The 21,037-nt window shown below is 37.8% G+C and overlaps 1 protein-coding gene across 9 annotated transcripts in view; it reads left to right on the top strand.

Annotated features, from left to right (window-relative positions):
- Positions 1–21,037, top strand: part of RABGAP1 (RAB GTPase activating protein 1) — a 241,405-nt gene that overhangs the window by 215,420 nt on the left and 4,948 nt on the right. For 8 of the 9 annotated variants that reach the window (XM_077144151.1, XM_077144188.1, XM_077144168.1 and 5 more), the window contains 5 exons: positions 9,340–9,432; positions 9,793–9,903; positions 11,134–11,169; positions 19,892–19,996; positions 20,849–20,932. In XM_077144151.1, coding sequence (XP_077000266.1) covers positions 9,340–9,432; positions 9,793–9,903; positions 11,134–11,169; positions 19,892–19,996; positions 20,849–20,932 — 429 coding nt within the window. The remainder of the gene's footprint in view (positions 1–9,339; positions 9,433–9,792; positions 9,904–11,133; positions 11,170–19,891; positions 19,997–20,848; positions 20,933–21,037) is intronic. The other variant, XM_077144178.1, reaches the window with a different exon arrangement.

The raw sequence follows: 21,037 nt of genomic DNA on the forward strand, positions 1-21,037 counted from the left end.
CAGTGGTTATGTCTCCTCTTCCATTTCTGATTTTATTTATTTGCATCCACTCTCTTCTTTTTGTCAACCTTGCTAAGGGCCCATCAATCTTACTGATTTTCTCATAGAACCAATATCTGGTTTTATTGGTTTTCTCAAATGTTTTCATGTTCTCAATTTCATTTATTTTTGCTCTAATCTTTGTTATTTCTTTCCTTTTGCTTGCTTTGGGGCTAGTTTACTATTTCCCTAGTTCTTCCAAGTGAACAGTTAATTCCTGAATTTTTGCCCTTTCTTCTTTTTTTGATACAGGCATTTAGGGCAATAAATTTCCCTCCTAACACTGCCTTTGCTGCATCCCATAAATTTTGATATGTTGTGTTTTCATATTCATTTGCCTCAAGATATTTATTGATTTTTCTTGTAATTTCTTCCTTGACCCACTGGTTGTTTGAGAGTGTGTTGTTGAGTCTCCGTGTATTTGTGAATTTTCTGGCACTCTGCTTATTATTGATTTCCCAACTTCTTTCCTTTATGATTTTAGAAAGTGTTTTGTATGATTTCAGTCTTTTTTTTATTATTATTAATTAACGGAAAAAAAAAGAAATTAACCCAACATTTAGAAATCATACCATTCTACATATGCAATCAGTAATTCTTAACATCATCACATAGATGCATGATCATTGTTACTTAGTACATTTGCATCGGTTTAGAGGAACTAGCAACACAACAGAAAAAGATATAGAATGTTAATATAGAGAAAAGAAATAAAAGTAATAATAATAGTAAAAAGAAACAAAAAAAACCTATAGCTCAGATGCAGCTCCATTTAGTGTTTTAACATGATTACTTTACACTTAGGTATTATTGTGCTGTCCATTTTTGAGTTTTTGTATCTAGTCCTGTTGCACAGTCTGTATCCCTTCAGCTCCAATTACCCATTATCTGACCCTGTTTCTAACTCCTGCTGGACTCTGTTACCAATGACATATTCCAAGTTTATTCTCGAATGTCCGTTCACATCAGTGGGACCATACAGTATTTGTCCTTTAGTTTTTGGCTGGACTCACTCAGCATAATGTTCTCTAGGCCCATCCATGTTATTACATGCTTCATAAGTTTATCTTGTCTTAAAGCTGCATAATATTCCATCGTATGTATATACCACAGTTTGTTTAGCCATTCTTCTGTTGATGGACATTTTGGCTGTTTCCATCTCTTTGCAATTGTAAATAACACTGCTATAAACATTGGTGGGCAAATGTCCGTTTGTGTCTTTGCCCTCAAGTCCTTTGAGTAGATACCTAGCAATGGTATTGCTGGGTCGTATGGCAATTCTATATTCAGCTTTTTTTTATTTTATTTTTTTTTATTTTTTATTTTTTTATTAACGGAAAGAAAGAAAAAAAAAGAAATTAACACAACATTTAGAAATCATACCGTTCTACATATGCACTCAGTAATTCTTAACATCATCACATAGGTGCATGATCATCATTTCTTAGTACATTTGCATCAGTTTAGAGGAACTAGCAACACAACAGAAAAAGATATAAAATGTTAATATAGAGAAAAGAAATAAAAGTAGTAATAATAGTAAAAAAAGAAACCTTATAGCTCAGATGCAGCTTCATTCAGTGTTTTAACATGATTACTTTACAATTAGGTATTATTGTGCTGTCCATTTTTGAGTTTTTGTATCTAGTCCTGTTACACCGTCTGTATCCCTTCAACTCCAATTGGCCATTATCTTACCCTGTTTCTAACTCCTGCTGGACTCTGTTACCAATGACATACTCCAAGTTTATTCTCGAATGTCTGTTCACATCAGTGGGACCATACAGTATTTGTCCTTTAGTTTTTGGCTGGACTCACTCAGCATAATATTCTCTAGGTACATCCATGTTATTACATGCTTCATAAGTTTATCTTGTCTTAAAGCTGCATAATATTCCATCGTATGTATATACCACAGTTTATTTAGCCATTCTTCTGTTGATGGACATTTTGGCTGTTTCCATCTCTTTGCAATTGTAAATAACGCTGCTATAAACATTGGTGTGCAAATGTCCGTTTGTGTCTTTGCCCTTAAGTCCTTTGAGTAGATACCTAGCAATTGTATTGCTGGGTTGTATGGCAATTCTATATTCAGCTTTTTGAGGAACCGCCAAACTGCCTTCCACAGTGGTTGCACCGTTTGACATTCCCACCAACAGTGGATAAGTGTGCCTCTTTCTCCGCATCCTCTCCAGCATTTGTCATTTTCTGTTTTGTTGATAATGGCCATTCTGGTGGGTGTGAGATGATATCTCATTGTGGTTTTGATTTGCATTTCTCTAATGGCCAGGGACATTGAGCATCTCTTCATGTGCCTCTTGGCCATCCGTATTTCCTCTTCTGGTAGGTGTCTGTTCAAGTCTTTTTCCCATTTTGTAATTGGATTGGCTGTCTTTTTGTTGTTGAGTTGAACAATCTCTTTATATATTCTGGATATTAGACCTTTATCTGATATGTCATTTCCAAATATTATCTCCCATTGTGTAGGCTGTCTTTCTACTTTCTTGATGAAGTTCTTTGATGCACAAAAGTGTTTAATTTTGAGGAGCTCCCATTTATTTATTTCCTTCTTCAGTGCTCTTGCTTTAGGTTTAAGGTCCATAAAACCACCTCCAGTTGTAAGATTCATAAGATATCTCCCTACATTTTCCTCTAACTGTTTTATGGTCTTAGACCTAATGTTTAGATCTTTGATCCATTTTGAGTTAACTTTTGTATAGGGTGTGAGATATGGGTCCTCTTTCATTCTTTTGCATATGGATATCCAGTTCTTTAGGCACCATTTATTGAACAGACTGTTCTGTCCAAGGTGAGTTGGCTTGACTGCCTTATCAAAGATCAAATGTCCATAGATGAAAGGGTCTATATCTGAGCACTCTATTCGATTCCATTGGTCGATATATCTATCTTTATGCCAATACCATGCTGTTTTGACCACTGTGGCTTCATAATATGCCTTAAAGTCAGGCAGCGAGAGACCTCCAGCTTTGTTTTTTTTCCTCAAGATGTTTTTAGCAATTCGGGCACCCTGCCCTTCCAGATAAATTTGCTTATTGGTTTTTCTATTTCTGAAAAATAAGTTGCTGGGATTTTGATTGGTATTGCATTGAATCTGTAGATCAATTTAGGTAGGATTGACATCTTAATTATATTTAGTCTTCTAATCCATGAACATCGTATGCCCTTTCATCTATTTAGGTCTTCTGTGATTTCTTTTAGCAGTTTTTTGTAGTTTTCTTTATATAGGTTTTTTGTCTCTTGAGTTAAATTTATTCCTAGGTATTTTTTTCTTTTAGTTGCGATTGTAAATGGGATTCATTTCTTGATTTCCCCCTCAGCTTGTTCATTACTAGTGTATAGAAATGCTACAGATTTTTGAATGTTGATCTTGTAACCTGCTACTTTGCTGTACTCATTTATTAGCTCTAGTAGTTTTGTTGTGGATTTTTCCAGGTTTTCGACATATAGTATCATATCGTCTGCAAACAGTGATAGTTTTACTTCTTCCTTTCCAATTTTGATGCCTTGTATTTCTTTTTCTTGTCTAATTGGTTTGGCTAGAACCTCCAACACAATGTTGAATAATAGTGGTGATAGTGGACATCCTTGTCTTGTTCCTGATCTTAGGGGAAAGTTTTCCATTTTTCCCCATTGAGGGTGATATTAGCTGTGGGTTTTTCATATATTCCCTCTATCATTTTAAGGAAGTTCCCTTGTATTCCTATCTTTTGAAGTGTTTTCAACAGGAAAGGATGTTGAATTTTGTCAAATGCCTTCTCTGCATCAATTGAGATGATCATGTGATTTTTCTGCTTTGATTTGTTGATATGGTGTATTACATTAATTGATTTTCTTATGTTCAACCATCCTTGCCTACCTGGGATGAATCCTACTTGGTCATGATGTATAATTCTTTTAATGTGTTGTTGGATACGATTTGCTAGAATTTTATTGAGGATTTTTGCATCTATATTCATTAGAGAGATTGGTCTATAGTTTTCTTTTTTTGTAATATCTTTGCCTGGTTTTGGTATGAGGGTGATGTTGGCTTCATAGAATGAATTAGGTAGTTTTCCCTCCACTTTGATTTTTTTGAAGAGTTTGAGGAGAGTTGGTACTAATTCTTTCTGGAATGTTTGATAGAATTCACATGTGAAGCTGTCTGGTCCTGGACTTTTCTTTTTAGGGAGCTTTTGAATGACTAATTCAATTTCTTTACTTGTGATTGGTTTGTTGAGGTCATCTATTTCTTCTTGAGTCATAGTTGGTTGTTCATGTCTTTCCAGGAACCCGTTCATTTCATCTAAATTGTTGTATTTATTAGCGTAAAGTTGTTCATAGTATCCCGTTATTACCTCCTTTATTTCTGTGAGGTCAGTAGTTGATTTCAGTCTTTTTAAATTTGTTAAGACTTGCTTTGTGATCTAGCACATGGTCTATCCTTGAGAATGATCCATGAACACTTGAGAAAAAGGTATATCCTGGTGTGTGGGGTGTAATATTCTATAAATATCTTTGAAGTCTAGCTCATTTATTGTATTATTCAACTTCTCTCTTTCTTTATTGATCCTCTGTCTAGATGTCTGTCCATTGGTGAAAGTGGGGAATTGAAGTCTCCAGATATTATGGTAGATGTGTCTATATCTCTTCTCAGTGTTTGCCTCGTGTATTTTGGAGCATTCTGGCTCTGTGCATAAATATTTATGATTGTTATGTCTTCTTGTTGAATTGTTCCTTTTATTAATACGTAGTGTCCTTCTTTGTCTCTTTTAACTGTTTTACATTTGAAGTCTAATTTGTTGGATATTAGTATAGCTACCCCTGCTCTTTTGTGATTGTTATTTGCTTAGAATATCTTTTACCAACCTTTCACTTTCAACCTGTGTTTATCCTTGGGTCTAAGATGCGTTTCCTGTAGACAGCGTATAGATGGGTCCTGTTTTTAATCCATTCTGCCAGTCTATGTCTCTTGATTGGGAAGTATAATCCATTAATATTTAGTGTTATTACTGTATGGGCAGTACTTTCTTCTGCCATTTTGCCTTTTGGATTTTATATGTCATATCTAATTTTTCTTCTTTTTACCTTTACTGATAAGTCTTCATTTCTACACTCTTCTTCATACCTCTCTCTCCTTTTAGTATCTGCCTCTAGTTTGCTCCCTTTAGTATTTCTTGCAGAGCGAGTGTCTTGGTCACTAATTCTCTCAGTGATTTTTTGCCTGAGAGAGTCACCTTGTGTCAGTTTTATCTGAGGGTGAGACCCAGCAGATTGAAAGGCTTTCCTATGAAACCTATGGTCTCTGCGTTTTTCCTATCCTGCCCAATAGGTGGCGCCTTTCTGCTATCATAAGGTGATGCTGTACCTTTAACTCAGCCGACTCTCCCTGCTAGGGGCATGCTTGACACAGAGGAGAGGTTGTAGGCTGGCTTTAATTGCTTCACTTTTCCAGACCCTGAGGTCTGAATTCCTTGAAGGAGGTAATCCACCTTAGCTGGGCCCCACCCCTTTCCCGGGGAAGATATAGGCTCCAGACAAGCACTCAAACAAGCTTAATTCTGCCTATGCCTGGGGCAGTTGGAGCCCAAGAAGCCCTGCAGCTATATCCAAAGAGTAGTCAAGCAGTAGAAACACAGCTACAAAAAAGAAAGAAAAAAATCCTTTCCATAGCAGGACCCCCATTCCTCGGGTTTGCCAATCAAGAACTTAAGTTGGTACGTTGCTCTGTTTTCTCCAGGTCCTGTGTGCCCTTGCCTTTCCTGCAGGGCCCAGCCTTTTCAAATCCAAAAAAAAAATTTTTTTTTTTTCTTTTTCTTTTTCCATCAGCCCTGCCCCCTGTGCACTGGGGCGAGGGTTGGGGGGAACCAGCTGACCTCCAGCTTTGACTGGAGATTCAGCTCAGCTGGGGGTCTATTTTTAGTAGTCAGAAGTTGTTACTTAATTCCACAATTGTACCTTGGTTGTGCTCAGTCCCTTGCTATTAGTAAACCCTCTTTCCTCTCCCCTCTGGAAGCAGTCTGTGGGGAAGGGGTGCCGGCTGCCATGGCTTGGGAAACTCACAGTTCTGGGTGGGCTTGCAGCCGGTCCAGCTTATCCAGACTGGGGTACGCTGTGTGTCCAGTCACTGGTGTAGCCCCAGCAGTTGTTCTGTACTGTTCCTGGCTATTTACTAGCTGCTCTGGAGGACGAACTAAATCCCACTCCTCACTAGGCCACCATCTTAGCCCCCCTCCTCCATTTTCTGAACACTAGAGGGTGGGTTGTATACATCAAGTGCCTTTTCTTCTCCCTTATTAAAATCCTACCCAGGATCATGAATTTTATTTAATTGTCATTGTCTCTTTAGCTTATTCTTGATTTTTTTTTTAATTGTGAGAATATACAAACGGCATAAATGTTTACATCTCAACCACTCCCAAGTATACCCATTCAGTGGGATTATTCATAGTTATACTGCTGCGGTACCCTCATCAGCTTCCATTCCATAAAACTTTCAATTTCCTCAGATTCCCTTCATCTATTATGCATTTAGTCCTCATTTCCCCTCCACTCTTCCTCCAACTGTATTCTAATTTCTTTTTCTGTAAGCTTGCATATTCTCCAATATTTTCTTTGGTATTTGAGTTTAATATCTTAAATCTATAACTATCTCCTTTGCCTAGATACCAAGTTTTACTTTAATAGTATAGACAAACTATGTGCTCACAGCCCTCCATCTTCCCAGTTTTATGTATTTGTTGTCACAGATTGCATGTTTATACATTGAGTCCAAAACCGATTTATCATTACATTTTATGCATTTGCCTTTTAGATCCTATAGTAAGCAAAAAGTGGCATTACATAGTACTGGTTCTTTTAAATGGACCCATGCTATTACCATTATTGAAGATCCTTCATTACTTAATGTGACTTCATGTAATTACCCTTTAAAAATATGTTTGTGACAATAAGAATTGGGGTGGTAGGGACCACACATACTCTTCGAGACCAGTGGAAGAAAGGTTTATTTGATCTGGAACTGAAATTTTCTGTAGTGCATAATCTAATTCTACGTATCTGTATAGCTCATTTGAACATCTGAAACACAGCACTGAATGAGAAAGAGGTCTGTTAATCCTGTGTAGATTATTGTAAATGCCTGGAAACCTCCTAGAGTATATTAAGCAGATAATCAAAAAGTATTGGCAAAGTCCCCTGAGGGAGGGGAGTAAGAATATGGAACTATTAAACCTTACCAACAGTGAATCCCCTGATACTGTGTCAAACTTTAGGGACACCCAAATCAATAGGCCATGTCCTCGATCATGAGGCTTACTCTTGTGAAGCTTATGTAGGTAGGATAGAAGCTTAGACTTCTTATAGGCATGCCTAAGAGTTACTTTTGGAGGACCTCTGTTGTTGCTCAGATGTGGCCTCAGTCTCTCTAAGCCCAACTCTGCAAGTGAAATCATTCCCCTCCCCCTATGTGGAACATGACATCCAGGGGTGAAAGTCTCCCTGGCAACATGGGCGAGGACTCCCAGAGATAAATCCAGACCTGGCAGCATGGGATCAGCAATTCTATCCTGACCACAAGGGAGAAAAGAAGTGTAATTAATAAAGTATCAGTGGCAGAAAGAGTTCAAACAGAGTCAAGATACTACTCTGGAGATTGCTCTTACACAAGCTTCAGGTAGACCTTGCTACCTGTCATAACCTGCCAACACCCAACCAGGACCATTCCAGGCAATTCTAAAGAACACCTAGGGCAATTTATAAGATTCCGCAAAGGTTCCAGGCACTAGAGTAACTTGCAGAGAAACCTACAACCTCCATACGAGTCCCTGGTCCAGATAAGTCCTGAAACCTAGCCCAGCCTCTTCAGAACATCAGATAATTCCACCTCCCTATCCTATATTAGTGACAGACCCTTCCAATATAAAAAATTAAGAATTGCTATAGCTCAAACAACCCCAGTGAGAGGTACGGAAAGATTAAAGTGATGGTGGAATTATACATAGAAGATAGGACTTAACAAGTGAATATGAATGCTGAGTCATTAGATTGATACCTCTTTTAGTCTTCCGTATTTTTGAGCGGCTAGAAGTAAAAACCTAGAATTGTGAAATTGAAAACCATGTCAAAGTCTGAAATATGTTCTACAACTGATTATGGTGCTATGCTTGGAAATTTATAGCTTTTTTGTGTGTATGTTATTGTTCACAAAAAAAAAGAAGGAAAAAAAGTCAGTTGTGATGATAAAAAATAATAAATGTAATTTTAAAAACTTTTACTACAGTGAATGATTAGCTGTTTGGGAGAATGATACCCTAGGTTATGGTTTAGATTAGAGAAAGAAAAGGGGCCAACCAGGAAAAGAAGGGAGGAGGACCTCTTAGGTAGAAGGAAAGCCAAGAGAATAAAGGGGAGTGAGAGAGTTCCTAAAAGGAAGAATGGCTGGGTCATGTTAAATCATGAAAGTTAATGAATTTTGAAGTTCAGTTGGAGAAAGGTAGGATCACTGGATGGAGTAGAAAAGAAATCACTGGTGCCCTTCAGGAAGGTACCTTCCATAGACTAGTTAGTGCAAGCTGGATTTGGAGAGAATAAAGAGGGAGAGGCCATGAAGCAATGGTAGTGAAAGGTATCAGGCCTTTGGTTTGCAGTGGTTGGTAAGGAAAGGCTTTAGAGAACGATGACAGTAGTTTGATGAACCTAAGGGCAGTAAGTGGATGAATGGTCAGAAGAGCTATGTTTTTAAGGGGAGATAGAATGTACCTATTTGAAAGCAGCACAGAATGAGCTAGTGGAGATGAAAGGTGATAGATGATGGGATATGGTGAGGCACCTATAAGCTTGGTCTGATTGGAGTCCAACTGCCTGGGCTCAATCCCAGATCTGCCAGTCCCTAGGGCACCTTATATAGCCACTTAATACCTCAGTTAACTTGTTTGTAAAATGAGAATGAAAGCGTATTTTGTAGAGGTATGAAATCACAAGTTTAAAACTATTAGCAATAGTGCTGGTATATGCAAAATAAAATATAGCTTATTATTTATTATTGGAGACAAATAGGACTCAGAACTCAGGTGGGAGGGGGTTATCTATGGAGTGTTCGTTCTAACGCTGTCAGTAAAAATCTTAGGAACCAAATGGATTCAATAGAAGACTGTTCACGATAGTCATTTTTGCTCCTGGATTCTGATGATTTCCCTCCAAAAATAGGAAACACCATTTTTATAGTGACTAGGGATAATCAGGTCAGCAGAGGTCTTGGTCTTAAGTGCAGGCCCTTTTAATTTGTATTGGTTTATCCTACAGATTAGTCAGAAGAAGTTGAAAAAATATGAAAAAGAATATCATACCATGAGGGAACAGCAGGCCCAGCAAGAAGACCCCATCGAGCGATTTGAGGTTTGTTCACTTAACGGCTTGAATGATGTGAGGCGCTTTCAGCCTTTCATTTCATGTAATTGTGCCTGTTAACTAGTTTTATCAAGTCCTTTACAAAATTCGGTCCCATCGTTTCTAGGTTCAAGTTTGAGTTAATAAGAAATAGCTTATTAACTAGGTAGGTCATTTGAATCAGCTAAGTATTTCGTTATGTAGATAGAAAATAAGTACTTGTTGTTTAGAAGTATATCAGGATAAGCCACATCTCCCAATTTTTCTATAAGACTCAGAAATTCAGTTTTGAGATTTATTTAGTCCTAAGAAACTGTCATTTCCATCTTGTTTGTATTTGTCCATAACTGGTTTCTTTTTACTCTTCAGCGGGAGAATAGGCGTCTGCAAGAAGCTAATATGAGACTGGAACAGGAAAATGATGATTTAGCTCATGAGCTGGTGACTAGCAAGATCGCACTGCGAAAGGACCTAGATAACGTGAGTCTAACTGGTCCTAAAGAAAGGTCATATTGAATACTTGATTTCCCTCTTAATCAAGTGAAATCCTTGAGTTTTAGTGATTGTTGTTCTAGTTGAATACCTACAAAGTTTTCATTTTGTGATGCAACTTGTATTACTTCACTTTTCATTCAGGGATTTATCAATATTCTTGCAACAGTCTTCTCTCATTTTGCATGTAATCCTTGAGCTCCTTTCTCAAAGTAGTTGGAATTAAATACCTTTTAGCTAATTTTTATGCTATTACAATTGGCAATAGCATTTTAGTTGTTATATTTTCCTTAACTTCTCCCTCAGCACAAGCTTCCTAAACTTGGGATGAGATTTTGTTATCCTGCATATTATATGCTTACTCAAGAGTAAGCATTGCCAGTTGCAGTGCAGCTGAGTACCTTAGCAACTTGCAATTCCATCAGTAGTTTCAGTTGACAAATGTTCCGTTTTTCTTTGCTTTTCCTAATCTTAAAAATTTTGAGATGGTGGTTTTCCTAGCAGGGTTCTTGTCGCAACTACTCAATTCTACTGTTGGTACAAAAGGAGCTATAGACAATGTGTAAATGAACAACTGTGGCCGTCTTTCATTAAAAGTGTATTTGCAGAAATAGATGGCAGACCAATTTGGTGCATGGGCCGTAATTTCCCAAACCCTAACTTAGATTCTTTTACCAAGATTGGCTCCTAGGATTGCTTTTCTGCTTATTGGTTTCCTAAGGTTCTAGGGATTAGCTCACCTTTTCAGGGTTTTCAGCGTACTTACATGATCCATGATCCCATAGCATCACTGAACTTCAGGCAAAGGTCCTTGACATCCACCAAAATTGTATGTATTTCTTTGGGTGGAAAATCTGTACTTTCATTTGGACAGACCTGAGTTCTAATACCAGCTACTCTACTTTAAAGCTCACCTTAGAACCCTGTAAACTGTAGGGAGAGAGAATAATAGCTATGCCACAGGGTAATCTTGAAAATTGTGCAATTTGATGTATATGAAAAGCACCACCAGAAAAAATCAGGCACAGGTAGTGTTGGTTCCTTTGCTTGTCTGATTGTCACTACAAATGGTGACATTTAACTGGGCGGGCTTCTTTTTCCAGTTTTTTTTTTTTTTTTTTTTTTTTCAGGGAGAGTGTTTTAAGGTCATTAGTTCTCAATATCAAAAACCTGAAGCTCTCACTGATTTTTTTTTTTTTTTTTTTTTGGCATGGGCAGGCTCCAGGAATCAAATCCGGGTCTCTGACATGGCAGGTGAGAATTCTCTCACTGACTTTTGGTTTGCCACAGTCTACTTACCAGGTTTGAGGCCTGAGTTTCCTTCCATAGTGTAAATGGAACTTACCCTCTGATCCTCTTTCTAGAAACTCTTTATTATGAGTCACTCCCTTGCTATTCAGGCATTTCTTCCTAGTGAGTGGAGGGGAGGGGAGATGTACATTGAGCACTGCCTAAAGAAGTAGGGTCAGAAGTGTACACCTAAGATGGCCCCCATGTAACTGTGGATCATGCAGAAAAAAAAAAAAAACAGGAAAAGGAAAGAAAATGGGAACTGGGCAGGAGCCTTTGTGCTCTACAATGAAATTGAAGAGGCAGCTTAGGCTAAAATTCCAGGTGGAATTTTAGTTTGAGCTGTTACATTTTCCATCTGACAGGCCCAGTAATAACACTGACATCCCATTAGTTTAAAGGTGGATTGTAGGCATCTTAGGTCCTTGCAGCCAAAACCATTTTTCAGAGAACTAGTTTGTATTTTTGATATCAGAAGTGAGAAATAATAAAAATAAACTCCCATGTACTGAAGATCTGTGTGCCAGACACTATAAGCCCTTTTACTGAACCCCAGTATATTGTATCCTTACCTCAGCCTTATAAGGAATGTAACTTGAGCCTCATTTATGGATGAGAATTTTTTTTAACATCATAAAACTTGAGACTGAGAAAGATGAAGGCACCCAGAAAAAAGTAGAACTGGGAATTTAATCCAGGTCCAATTGACTGGAATGCCCAGTACTGTCTCCATAGTAAATATGGAACAAAAACTTATGGATTGATGTCATAACCACATCAGAAACACCAGTCAAGGAGTACCAGTGATTCTGACACTTAATATCTATAGCTTAATAGCTCATGTCTTGAACACTTATTGAGTGCTAGGTACTATCTTAAGTGCTTTGTATTATCTGATCTAGTCCCCAAAATTACCCATATTGTATAAGGGATATAATTATGATCCCCATTTTACTGATGATGAGAAAGTAGTCAAAAGAGGTTAAATATCTTATACAGGTCACACTGGTAGTCAATAACAGAAACCTCAGAGGGAAACCCAAATGGCCTTACATCAGAGTTCATGCTCCTAACCAGGCTGTTTTTGTCTTCTGAGAGGAACAGAGCCCCTGTAACCTTTAAGGCTCTGGAGTATCAAACTTGAGTGCCAGTTCCATCCCTAAATTGCTGAGAAGTATTGAGAAGACAGGTCTCCTTCCAAGCCAAAGTGGCTGTCTTCTCATTTCTTTTGAGTCATCACTGAAAACTGACTCAGTTCTTCCTTGCATTGAAATGGAGAACATGGGGCTCTCTGACCTTCACTTATTTGGACTTCAGGGACTAGCCAGGTTTATAAAAGAACTTCATACCTTTCAGTTCTTCCCTTTTTGGATCCAAAAGCTCTGGTATGTGGCTTATAAAACTTCCCGAGCCCTCCTTATATTTCCGTTGATTTTACATCACTTTTCTTACTCATTATCTGTCACTTTTGTTATTCTTCACACAAAAGCTATGGAGGAATTTCATGCCAGCCATTTACTCCCTGGGTGACTGCAAGCAAGCTTTCTCCTCAATGAAATGGGCCTGACATTATGCTGAAGGCATTAGAGGGAACTTTTGTAGGGTACCTGGTAAAGGGCTGACAGGACCATGTCTGAGTTCTCTCTGTCAAGTGTGTTCCCCCCTCTACATTAAGGTAGTATGATGTAAGAGGGAAGAAAACAGACTCAGGAGGCCACCTGCCAGGATCTGAACTCTGGCTTCACTAGCTACTTCTGTAACCTTGAGCAGGTTACTAAACTTTTCCCTTTGAATTACCTTGGCCCCTTTATCAAAATTCAACATTTAATTGAATAAATTCAATTCTATATGTCTGGGCCCATGCCTCAATTCTCTCTGCCTATACTTATACCAGTACTACAGTATCTAGATTACTATAGCTTTAAAATAAATCTCAGGTCATGTAAATCTTCTAACTTTGCTCTTTTTCAAAATTGTTTGGCTGTTCTAAGTCTTTTGCATTTCTATTTATTAGATTCTATTAGATAGAATCAGTGTGTCTAGTTCTACAAAGAAAAGTCTTCTGGGATTTTAAGTGATGTTATATTGAGTTTATAGATTGTTCTAGTTTGCTAGCTGCCAGAATGCAATATACCAGAAACGGAATGGCTTTTAAAAAGGGAATTTAATGAGTTGCTAGATTACAGTTCTAAGTCTGAGAAAATGTCCCAGTTAAAACAAGTCTACAGAAATGTCCAATCTAAGGCATCCAGGGAAAGATACCTTGGTTCAAGAAGGCCGATGAAGTTCAGGGTTTCTCTCTCAAGTGAGAAGGCACATGGCAAACACAGTCAGGGCTTCTCTCTCACATCTGGAAGGGCACATGGCATACACGGCATCATCTGCTAGCATCTTCTCCTGGCTTCCTATTTCATGAAGCTCCCCAGGAGACATTTTCCTTCTTCATCTCCAAAGGTCGCTGGCTGGTGAACTCTCTGCTTCGTAGTGTTGCTCTCACTGAATCTCTCATTCCAAAATGTTTCCTCTTTTATAGGACTCCAGTAAACCAATTGATACCCACCCAAATGGGTGGAGACATGTCATCCCTTAATCCAGTTTAACAACCACTCTTAACTAAATCACATCAACCAGGGAGATGATCTCATTACAGTTTCAAATATACAGTATTGAATAGGGATTATTCTGCCTTTAAGAAATGGGATTTATATTAAAACATGGCTTTTCTTAGGGGGCATACTTCCTTTCAAACCAGCACATAGATCAACTTGGGAAGAATAGATATCTGAAAAAAAATTGAGCCTTCCAGTCAATAAACATGTTATAATTTTCCATTTATTTAGGTTTTCATTTCTCTCAACAATGATTTTTATTTTTCAGTTTACAAGACTTTCACATATTTTAATCTATTGTAAATGGTATTTCCTTTTATTTTCAAGCTTTGTTACCTATGTAGAAATTCAATTGGTTTTTGTATATAATTTCTACATGAGTATTTGGTTTTGAAACTCACTTATTGGATCTAGTAGCAATTTTGTACATTCTTTAGAATTCTTCATATATCATATCATCTCTGAATAAAGACAGTTTTACTTCCTTTCACATTTTTATGATTTTTTTCTTGCCTTACTACACTAAAACCTTTAGAACAATGTTGAATAGAAATGATGAAAGATGATATGATTTTCTTGTTCCAGATGTAAGCTATAGGTTTTTTGCAGGCCAGGTTAAGGAAGTTCTCCTCTATTTGTATTTTACATGGAGTTTTTGTCATAGATGGGTGCTGGACTTTGTCCATTGTTTTTCCTACATCTGTTTTAGTGATCATTTCATATTTTTCCTTGATTCTGTTAATATGGTGAAATAAATTGATTTTTCAATATATTAAACCAACCTGTATTCCTAGGAATAACCTCACTTGGGGTATCTTTTTTTTTTTACTTTTTTTATTGTGTAATATAATATATGTAAAGCAAAGAACCAAAAAAAACGTTTGTTTTCAACACACTCTTCAAGTAGTTACAGGACAGATCCCAAAGTTTGTCATGGGCTACTGTGTCATCCTCTCAGATTTTTCCTTCTAGCTGCTCCAGAATATAGAAGGCGAGAAGGAATAAATTTTTTTTTTATTATCACAATTTAATTTTTTGTGTGTGTGAAAAATAACATGTATATAAAAAAGCAATAAAATTTAAAATACAGCATAGCAATTACTTGTAGAACAGATTTCAGAATTTGGTATGGGTTACAATTCCACAACTTTTAGTTTTTACTTCTTGCTACTCTAAGATATTGGAGATTAAAAGAAATATCAATTTAATGATTCAGCAGTCATATTCATATTCGTTTGTTAAACCCTACCTTCTCGTATAACTCCACCATCACTTTTGATCTTTCTGTCTCACTCTTTAGGGGTATTTGGGCTAAAGCCATTCTAACTTTTTCATGTTGGAAGGGTCTGTCACTAATAGGGAGTAGGGAGATGGAACCCTAGCTAATGTTCTGGAGAGGCTGGGCCCTCTAGGTTTTAGGACTTACCTGGTCCAGGGACCCATCTGGAGGTTGTAGGTTTCTGGAAAATTACTCTAGTGCATGGAACCTTTGTAGATTCTTATATATTGCTCTAGGTGTTCTTTAGGACTGGTAGGAATGATTTTGGTTGGGGGTTAGCAAGTTATGATAGACAGCAATGTCTAACTGACTCTTGTGTAAGAATGACCTCCAGAGTAGCTTCTTGACTCTATTTGAACTCTCTCTGCCACTGATCTTTTATTAGTTACACTTCTTTTCCCCCTTTTGGTCAGGATGGAATTGTTGATCCCACGGTGCCAGGGCCAGATTCATCCCTGGGAATCATCTTCCACGCTGCCAGGGAGACTTTTACCCCTGGATGTTATGTCCCATGTAGGAGGGAGGGCAATGATTTCACTTACCAAATTGGGCTTAGAGAATGAGGCCACATCTGAGCATCAAAAGAAGTAACTCTTAGGCATACATATAGGTAGGCTAAACTTCTCTGCTACCTACATAAGCTTCATAAGAGTAAGCCTCAAGTTCAAGGGCTTGGCCTATAGATTTGGGTGTCCCTAATGTTTGATACAGTATTAGGGGATTCCCTGGTGGTAAAGTTTAATAGTTCCATATTTTTTCTCCCATATCTCAAGGGACTTTGCCAATACTTTTGATTATCTGCTTAATATATTTTAGGATGTATCCAGGCATTATATTAAACTATACAAGATTGAAGGCCTTCATTCTTATTTTGAGTTCCCTGTGTTTCAGTTGTTCAAATGAGCTATCCAGACAGGTTGGGGTAGGTTATGTGCTACAGAAAATTAGGTTCCAGAAAAAATAAATCTTTCTTCCTTTGGTCTCAAAGAGTAGGTACGGTTCTAAAATATAGACAATGTCTTCCTTAACCTTGTGTTGTGAATAACCTTAATCGGGACCTGATCGGCTTCATTCTTCTCTCTAAATACCAGGTTATAGGTATATAAAACATCTTCTCAGAATCCAGAAATAATAATTACAACTCTGGACTAAATGTGTCTTCTATAATAGCTTACAATCTAGGCCACTTGGGTTGTCTTTTAAATATTTTATTAAAAAAATTCACATTCGCCATTGCAGTTAATATGAGAACATTCTCATTTCTTCCAAAGCAAAAACACCACATATATCCCCCTATTATTGACATTTAGCTTTGGTATAGTGTTTTTCTTACAATTAATGAAAGAATATTACAATATTACTGTTCACTAGACCGTAGTTTATATTAATTGTATTTTTCCCCCATAGAACACCCTATTATTAACATCTTGTAATAGTGACATATGTTTGAAATAACTTTCTTACATTTTACAATTAACCACCATCATGTCCACTCTGGGTTTCGCTAAGCTATACAGTCCTAGTTTTATCTTCCAGCTTTCCTTCTGAGGACAGGCATGACCCTAGCCTTCCTCTTTGAACCATACTCACACTCTAGTTTGTTAATTATACTTACAGGATTGTGCTACCATCACACGGTATTGTGCTATCCATTTTTCCTTATTCTTTTAATGTTTGTAGGAGTAGAGGTGCCCCCTCTTTCTTTTCTGATATGGGTAATTTGTGTTTTTTTCCTTTAACAATCTAGCTAGATTCAGTTGCATTGACTCTCTAAAAAAAAAAAAGCTTTGGGCTTCATTGATTTTTCTCTATTGTTTTCTCTTTCATTGATTTCTGTTCTTTCATTCCCTTCTACCTTCTTTAGGTTTAATTTGCTCTTCTTGTTCCAGCTTCTTAAAAAAGAAGCTTAAAATAATTGACTTTGGACCTTTCTTTTCTGAAATAAGATTTTAAATTTCTCAGCCTCCCTGTAAAGCACCACTTCACTGCATCCCACATATCTTGATATGCTGTGTTTTCCTTTACATTCAGTTCTCATGATTTCTTCTTTGACCCATGAATTAGAATGTTGTTCAATTCCAAATATTAGAGATTATCCCCAGAAGTTTTTCTGTCATTGATTTCTACTTTAATTATGACCAGAGGACATATCCTTCCTGATTTTTAATCCTTTAAAATGTATTTATACTTATTTTATGGCCTAGTATATGGCCTATTTTGTTGACAGTCCCCCGTGCACTTACAAAATACATATAATCTGTTGTTGTGGGTAAAGTATTCTATAAATGTCAATTCTTTCAAGTTAGTTAATAGGGTTATTCAAGTCTTCAATAAATTTTCTGTCTACTTGTTCTGTCACTTGAGATATCAGTGTGGAAACCTCCAACTTTAATTATGCATTTGTTTCTCCTTTCAGTTATGTCAGCTTTTATGTATTTTGGCATTCCACATACATTTCAGATTATGTCTTTTTATTGAAGTAACTCTTTTATCATTGTCTTCTGTCCTTTTATCATTTATCATATATTCCCTGGTGATGTTCCTTATTCTGAAATCTACTTTGTTTGCTCAAGCTTTCTTAAAATTAGTTATTGCGTGATACAGCTTTTTCTCCCTTTAAAATGGGTTTTTGTAGCTGATAGGTCGTTAGGTTAGCTTTTTTAGCTTCAACCTCTGCCTTTTAGTTGGAATGTTTCAACCAATTGCATTTAATGTAATTCTTTATATGATTGGATTTAAGTCTGCTATCTTGCTATTTGTTTTCTACATGTCCTATTTACTTTTTGTTCTTCTCTTCTGCCTTCTTGTGGTTTAATTGGGTATTTTCATAATTTCATTTTATCTCTGTAGCCTTCTTATTAGCTGATCTGGAGCTCCCTCTTCTACAGAGCTCTGCCCTGCACCATCCAACCAACTTAGCTTCCGTGACTTCCCAACTGTTTTCTTAACCCTTTGAGAACTCCAAGATCTACTTGGCCCAAAAAGTACCTCCAGTCAGAAAGCCAAGGTGGTAGTAGGATGCACCTTGTTTTCTTTCTCTCAGGGACCACAGTCCTGCACTCATGCTTTAAATGGCTCTTTACTGTGGAAGGGGCAAATCTGGTCCTTGTTACTTCTTCATGACCATTAGTGGAAAGCTGGATTTACGTTTATTATCACCAGATGTTTTCTTCTCACAATTATGGAAATAGAATCACTGTGCAGTCAGAGTGTGGGACCATTGGAATATTCCGGCTAGATCAGTCCAGTGGCCTCTGGACATCTTCCTTTTGGCAGAACATTGAGAGGCTCTTGGAGTGGTGGCACAAATAAATGCTGGGCTCAATGTCAGACAAACTCATTTTAGGTTCTAGCTGTGCTCCATACATTGTGAGACCTTTGGGAAATCACCTCTGTTCCTTGATAGGACCGAAAAACACCACTTTTTTTTTTTTTTTTTTTTTTTTTTTTTTTACAATTTGGGGAGTCGGGGTGGGTATGGAAATTGGTGTCATGGTAAAATCACAGACTATTGGGTCAGAGGACCCAGGTTTATGGCCTGGATGTACCATCCTTTTTAGAATCAGCATTGGTATAATCATTACCTACCATGGTAGCAAAATAATTCAGTGAGAGAACATAAAGCATGTAGCATGTGTTTCAAAGTAGTGCTCAAAAGATGTTAACTGAGTCTAAGGGAGGAGAAATAATAGGTTGTTGTATTGTTCTAAAGTAAAAGAAAACTGTTAACAGGACTTCTTTACCAGTATTTCCTGTCGTTTGATTCTCATTTCTCTTTTGATTGCTTTTTGGGTTTGAACTAAGTAGATGATAAGCCACTCCCCCAAAAGGGCAGGCCTTAACTCTAGGAACCCCATGTAACTACACACAGGTGCAGTTTTCCAGTAACTAATGGCCTTTTGTGTTTGCATATCATGCCATTCTTATACTCCTTCAGCTACGTGACATCAGAAACCCTGTTTAATTTCAGGGAAACCATCATCCACCAGCAAGGGAAGTTGTATATAAGCCCAGTAACAAAGACCCTCTTTCTAATCTCTAACTAAGGGCTTCTAACCTATTTCCTTGACTGCTCTGATATTCCTGGAATATCCATTGTCGGGAATTTTTACGTCAGAGGTTATCATTTTCACCTGGAAGCCCACAGATCTGCCCATGAGATCTTTACAGGCTGTAGAAAAAGATGGGGGTTGGAACGTGGCCATTTCAGATAATAAAGGGAGTGTGCCAGTAAAAGAGAAGTCTCCTTTATCAAGTGACATGAACAAAATGCAAAACTTGGTTGATGCAGAAGAGGAAATACTGAGAGTTTGGAAGAAGAAAACCAAAATTTATTATTCCTATTAATAATGACACCTACCTTTTATTGAGTATTCACTGTATTACAGGCAGTGTGCTGAGTACTTTTTGTGCCTTTTCCTTAGATGAAAAGCCTGAAGCTCAGAGAGGCTCAGAGTGACTATAGTGACTTAAGTGGCGCATGGTCAGTGAACACTGGGAGTTGAACATAGGCTGTCTGATGCCAAAGGCTGAGCTCCTGGCCACTGCCCAGCACCATCTCTGCACAGGAAATTGGGCCAGGCATTGCTGTATAGTATAGTATCAGTTCTGATATGAACTTGCTCTGTGATCTTGGGATATTATCCTTTCTATATGAATAATTACCCTCCCCACCCCCATCATTTAAAAATGGGATTATGCTGGACAATTTAAGCCCCTCCTGATTCTCAGTTCTGGTACTGAGAATTCTCAGATTCTCAGTACATGGCAATGTATCTTGAATATATGTGTGTTCCAGGCTGAGGAAAAGGCAGATGCACTGAATAAGGAGTTGCTTATGACTAAACAGAAGTTGATTGATGCAGAAGAAGAGAAAAGGCGATTGGAAGAAGAGTCAGCTCAGGTAAAGGAAACTTCGCCTCTCCCTCATATTCCTATGTGTATTGCAAATGCTTGAGGATTAGGAGTTTAGCTTGTGTGTGTCTTCCTGTTCACACTGGAGAACAGCTGGCTTTAGTTTCTCTCCAGAGGCTCTTTTTATTTACTGTATAAAGCATAATGATTCTTCATAATTAAAGTCTAGGCGAGTCGGTAGGTCAAAGCCCATCCTTTATTGGGACAGGAGAAATTCCTAATCAGCATCTGAGTGTAATGAAGAAGAGGGTTAGCACTTCTACAAAAGAAAAGCTGATATCATATGTCTGGCTCTTCCTCTACTTGTCCTCTGATATCTCCGTAGAGCAAACTGGAAGTTTTACTCTGAGCCAGCTCTTCACACCCACTGGGGACACAGACCTGCAGCTACAAGAAGAGCTGTGGGTGCTGTGTGCCCTGGAGAAGCACCTCTCCCCTCTCCCACCCATGATTCTCCATGATGGTAAACCTCCCTGACTCTGTCAAGACTACCTGAGCACTTCTACATAACCTGTGAGGTGCTGAAAAGACTACAATCCTCAAGTCTGTTTGGTTTGGGCTACCTCCTCAGCAAAGGTTCACAGGTGAAGTTGCACTGGCAGGGAGGAATTTCAGCAAAAGCCCCAGTATGAAATGGGGTTTAAGATTTTCAGTAAAAAAAAAACTACTGAAAGAGCCAAGGATTAGTGCTGCTGAGAGTAAAGGAAGAAGACAGGTAAATTAGAACCCTTTCCGAAGTAAATTAGGAAATTTTTGGAAAGCCTAGCACTAAGCAATTAGTTCCAGAACTTCCTTTATTTTTTCCCTTAAAATATTGTCTTTTGCTTTTTCATATGTGCAGTTAAAAGAAATGTGCCGTCGGGAACTTGACAAGGCAGAATCTGAGATTAAAAAAAATAGTTCTATCATCAGTGACTACAAGCAGGTGGGTCCCATGAACCCTGGGATTGGGCTGTATACGCTGGTTGCCCTGGGTGAAATGTATACCCTCTGAATGTATACCCAAACACTTAAAACACTTGCACTGACA

This window comes from Tamandua tetradactyla, chromosome 2, assembly GCF_023851605.1.
Source record: "Tamandua tetradactyla isolate mTamTet1 chromosome 2, mTamTet1.pri, whole genome shotgun sequence".
Lineage (NCBI taxonomy): Eukaryota > Metazoa > Chordata > Mammalia > Pilosa > Myrmecophagidae > Tamandua > Tamandua tetradactyla.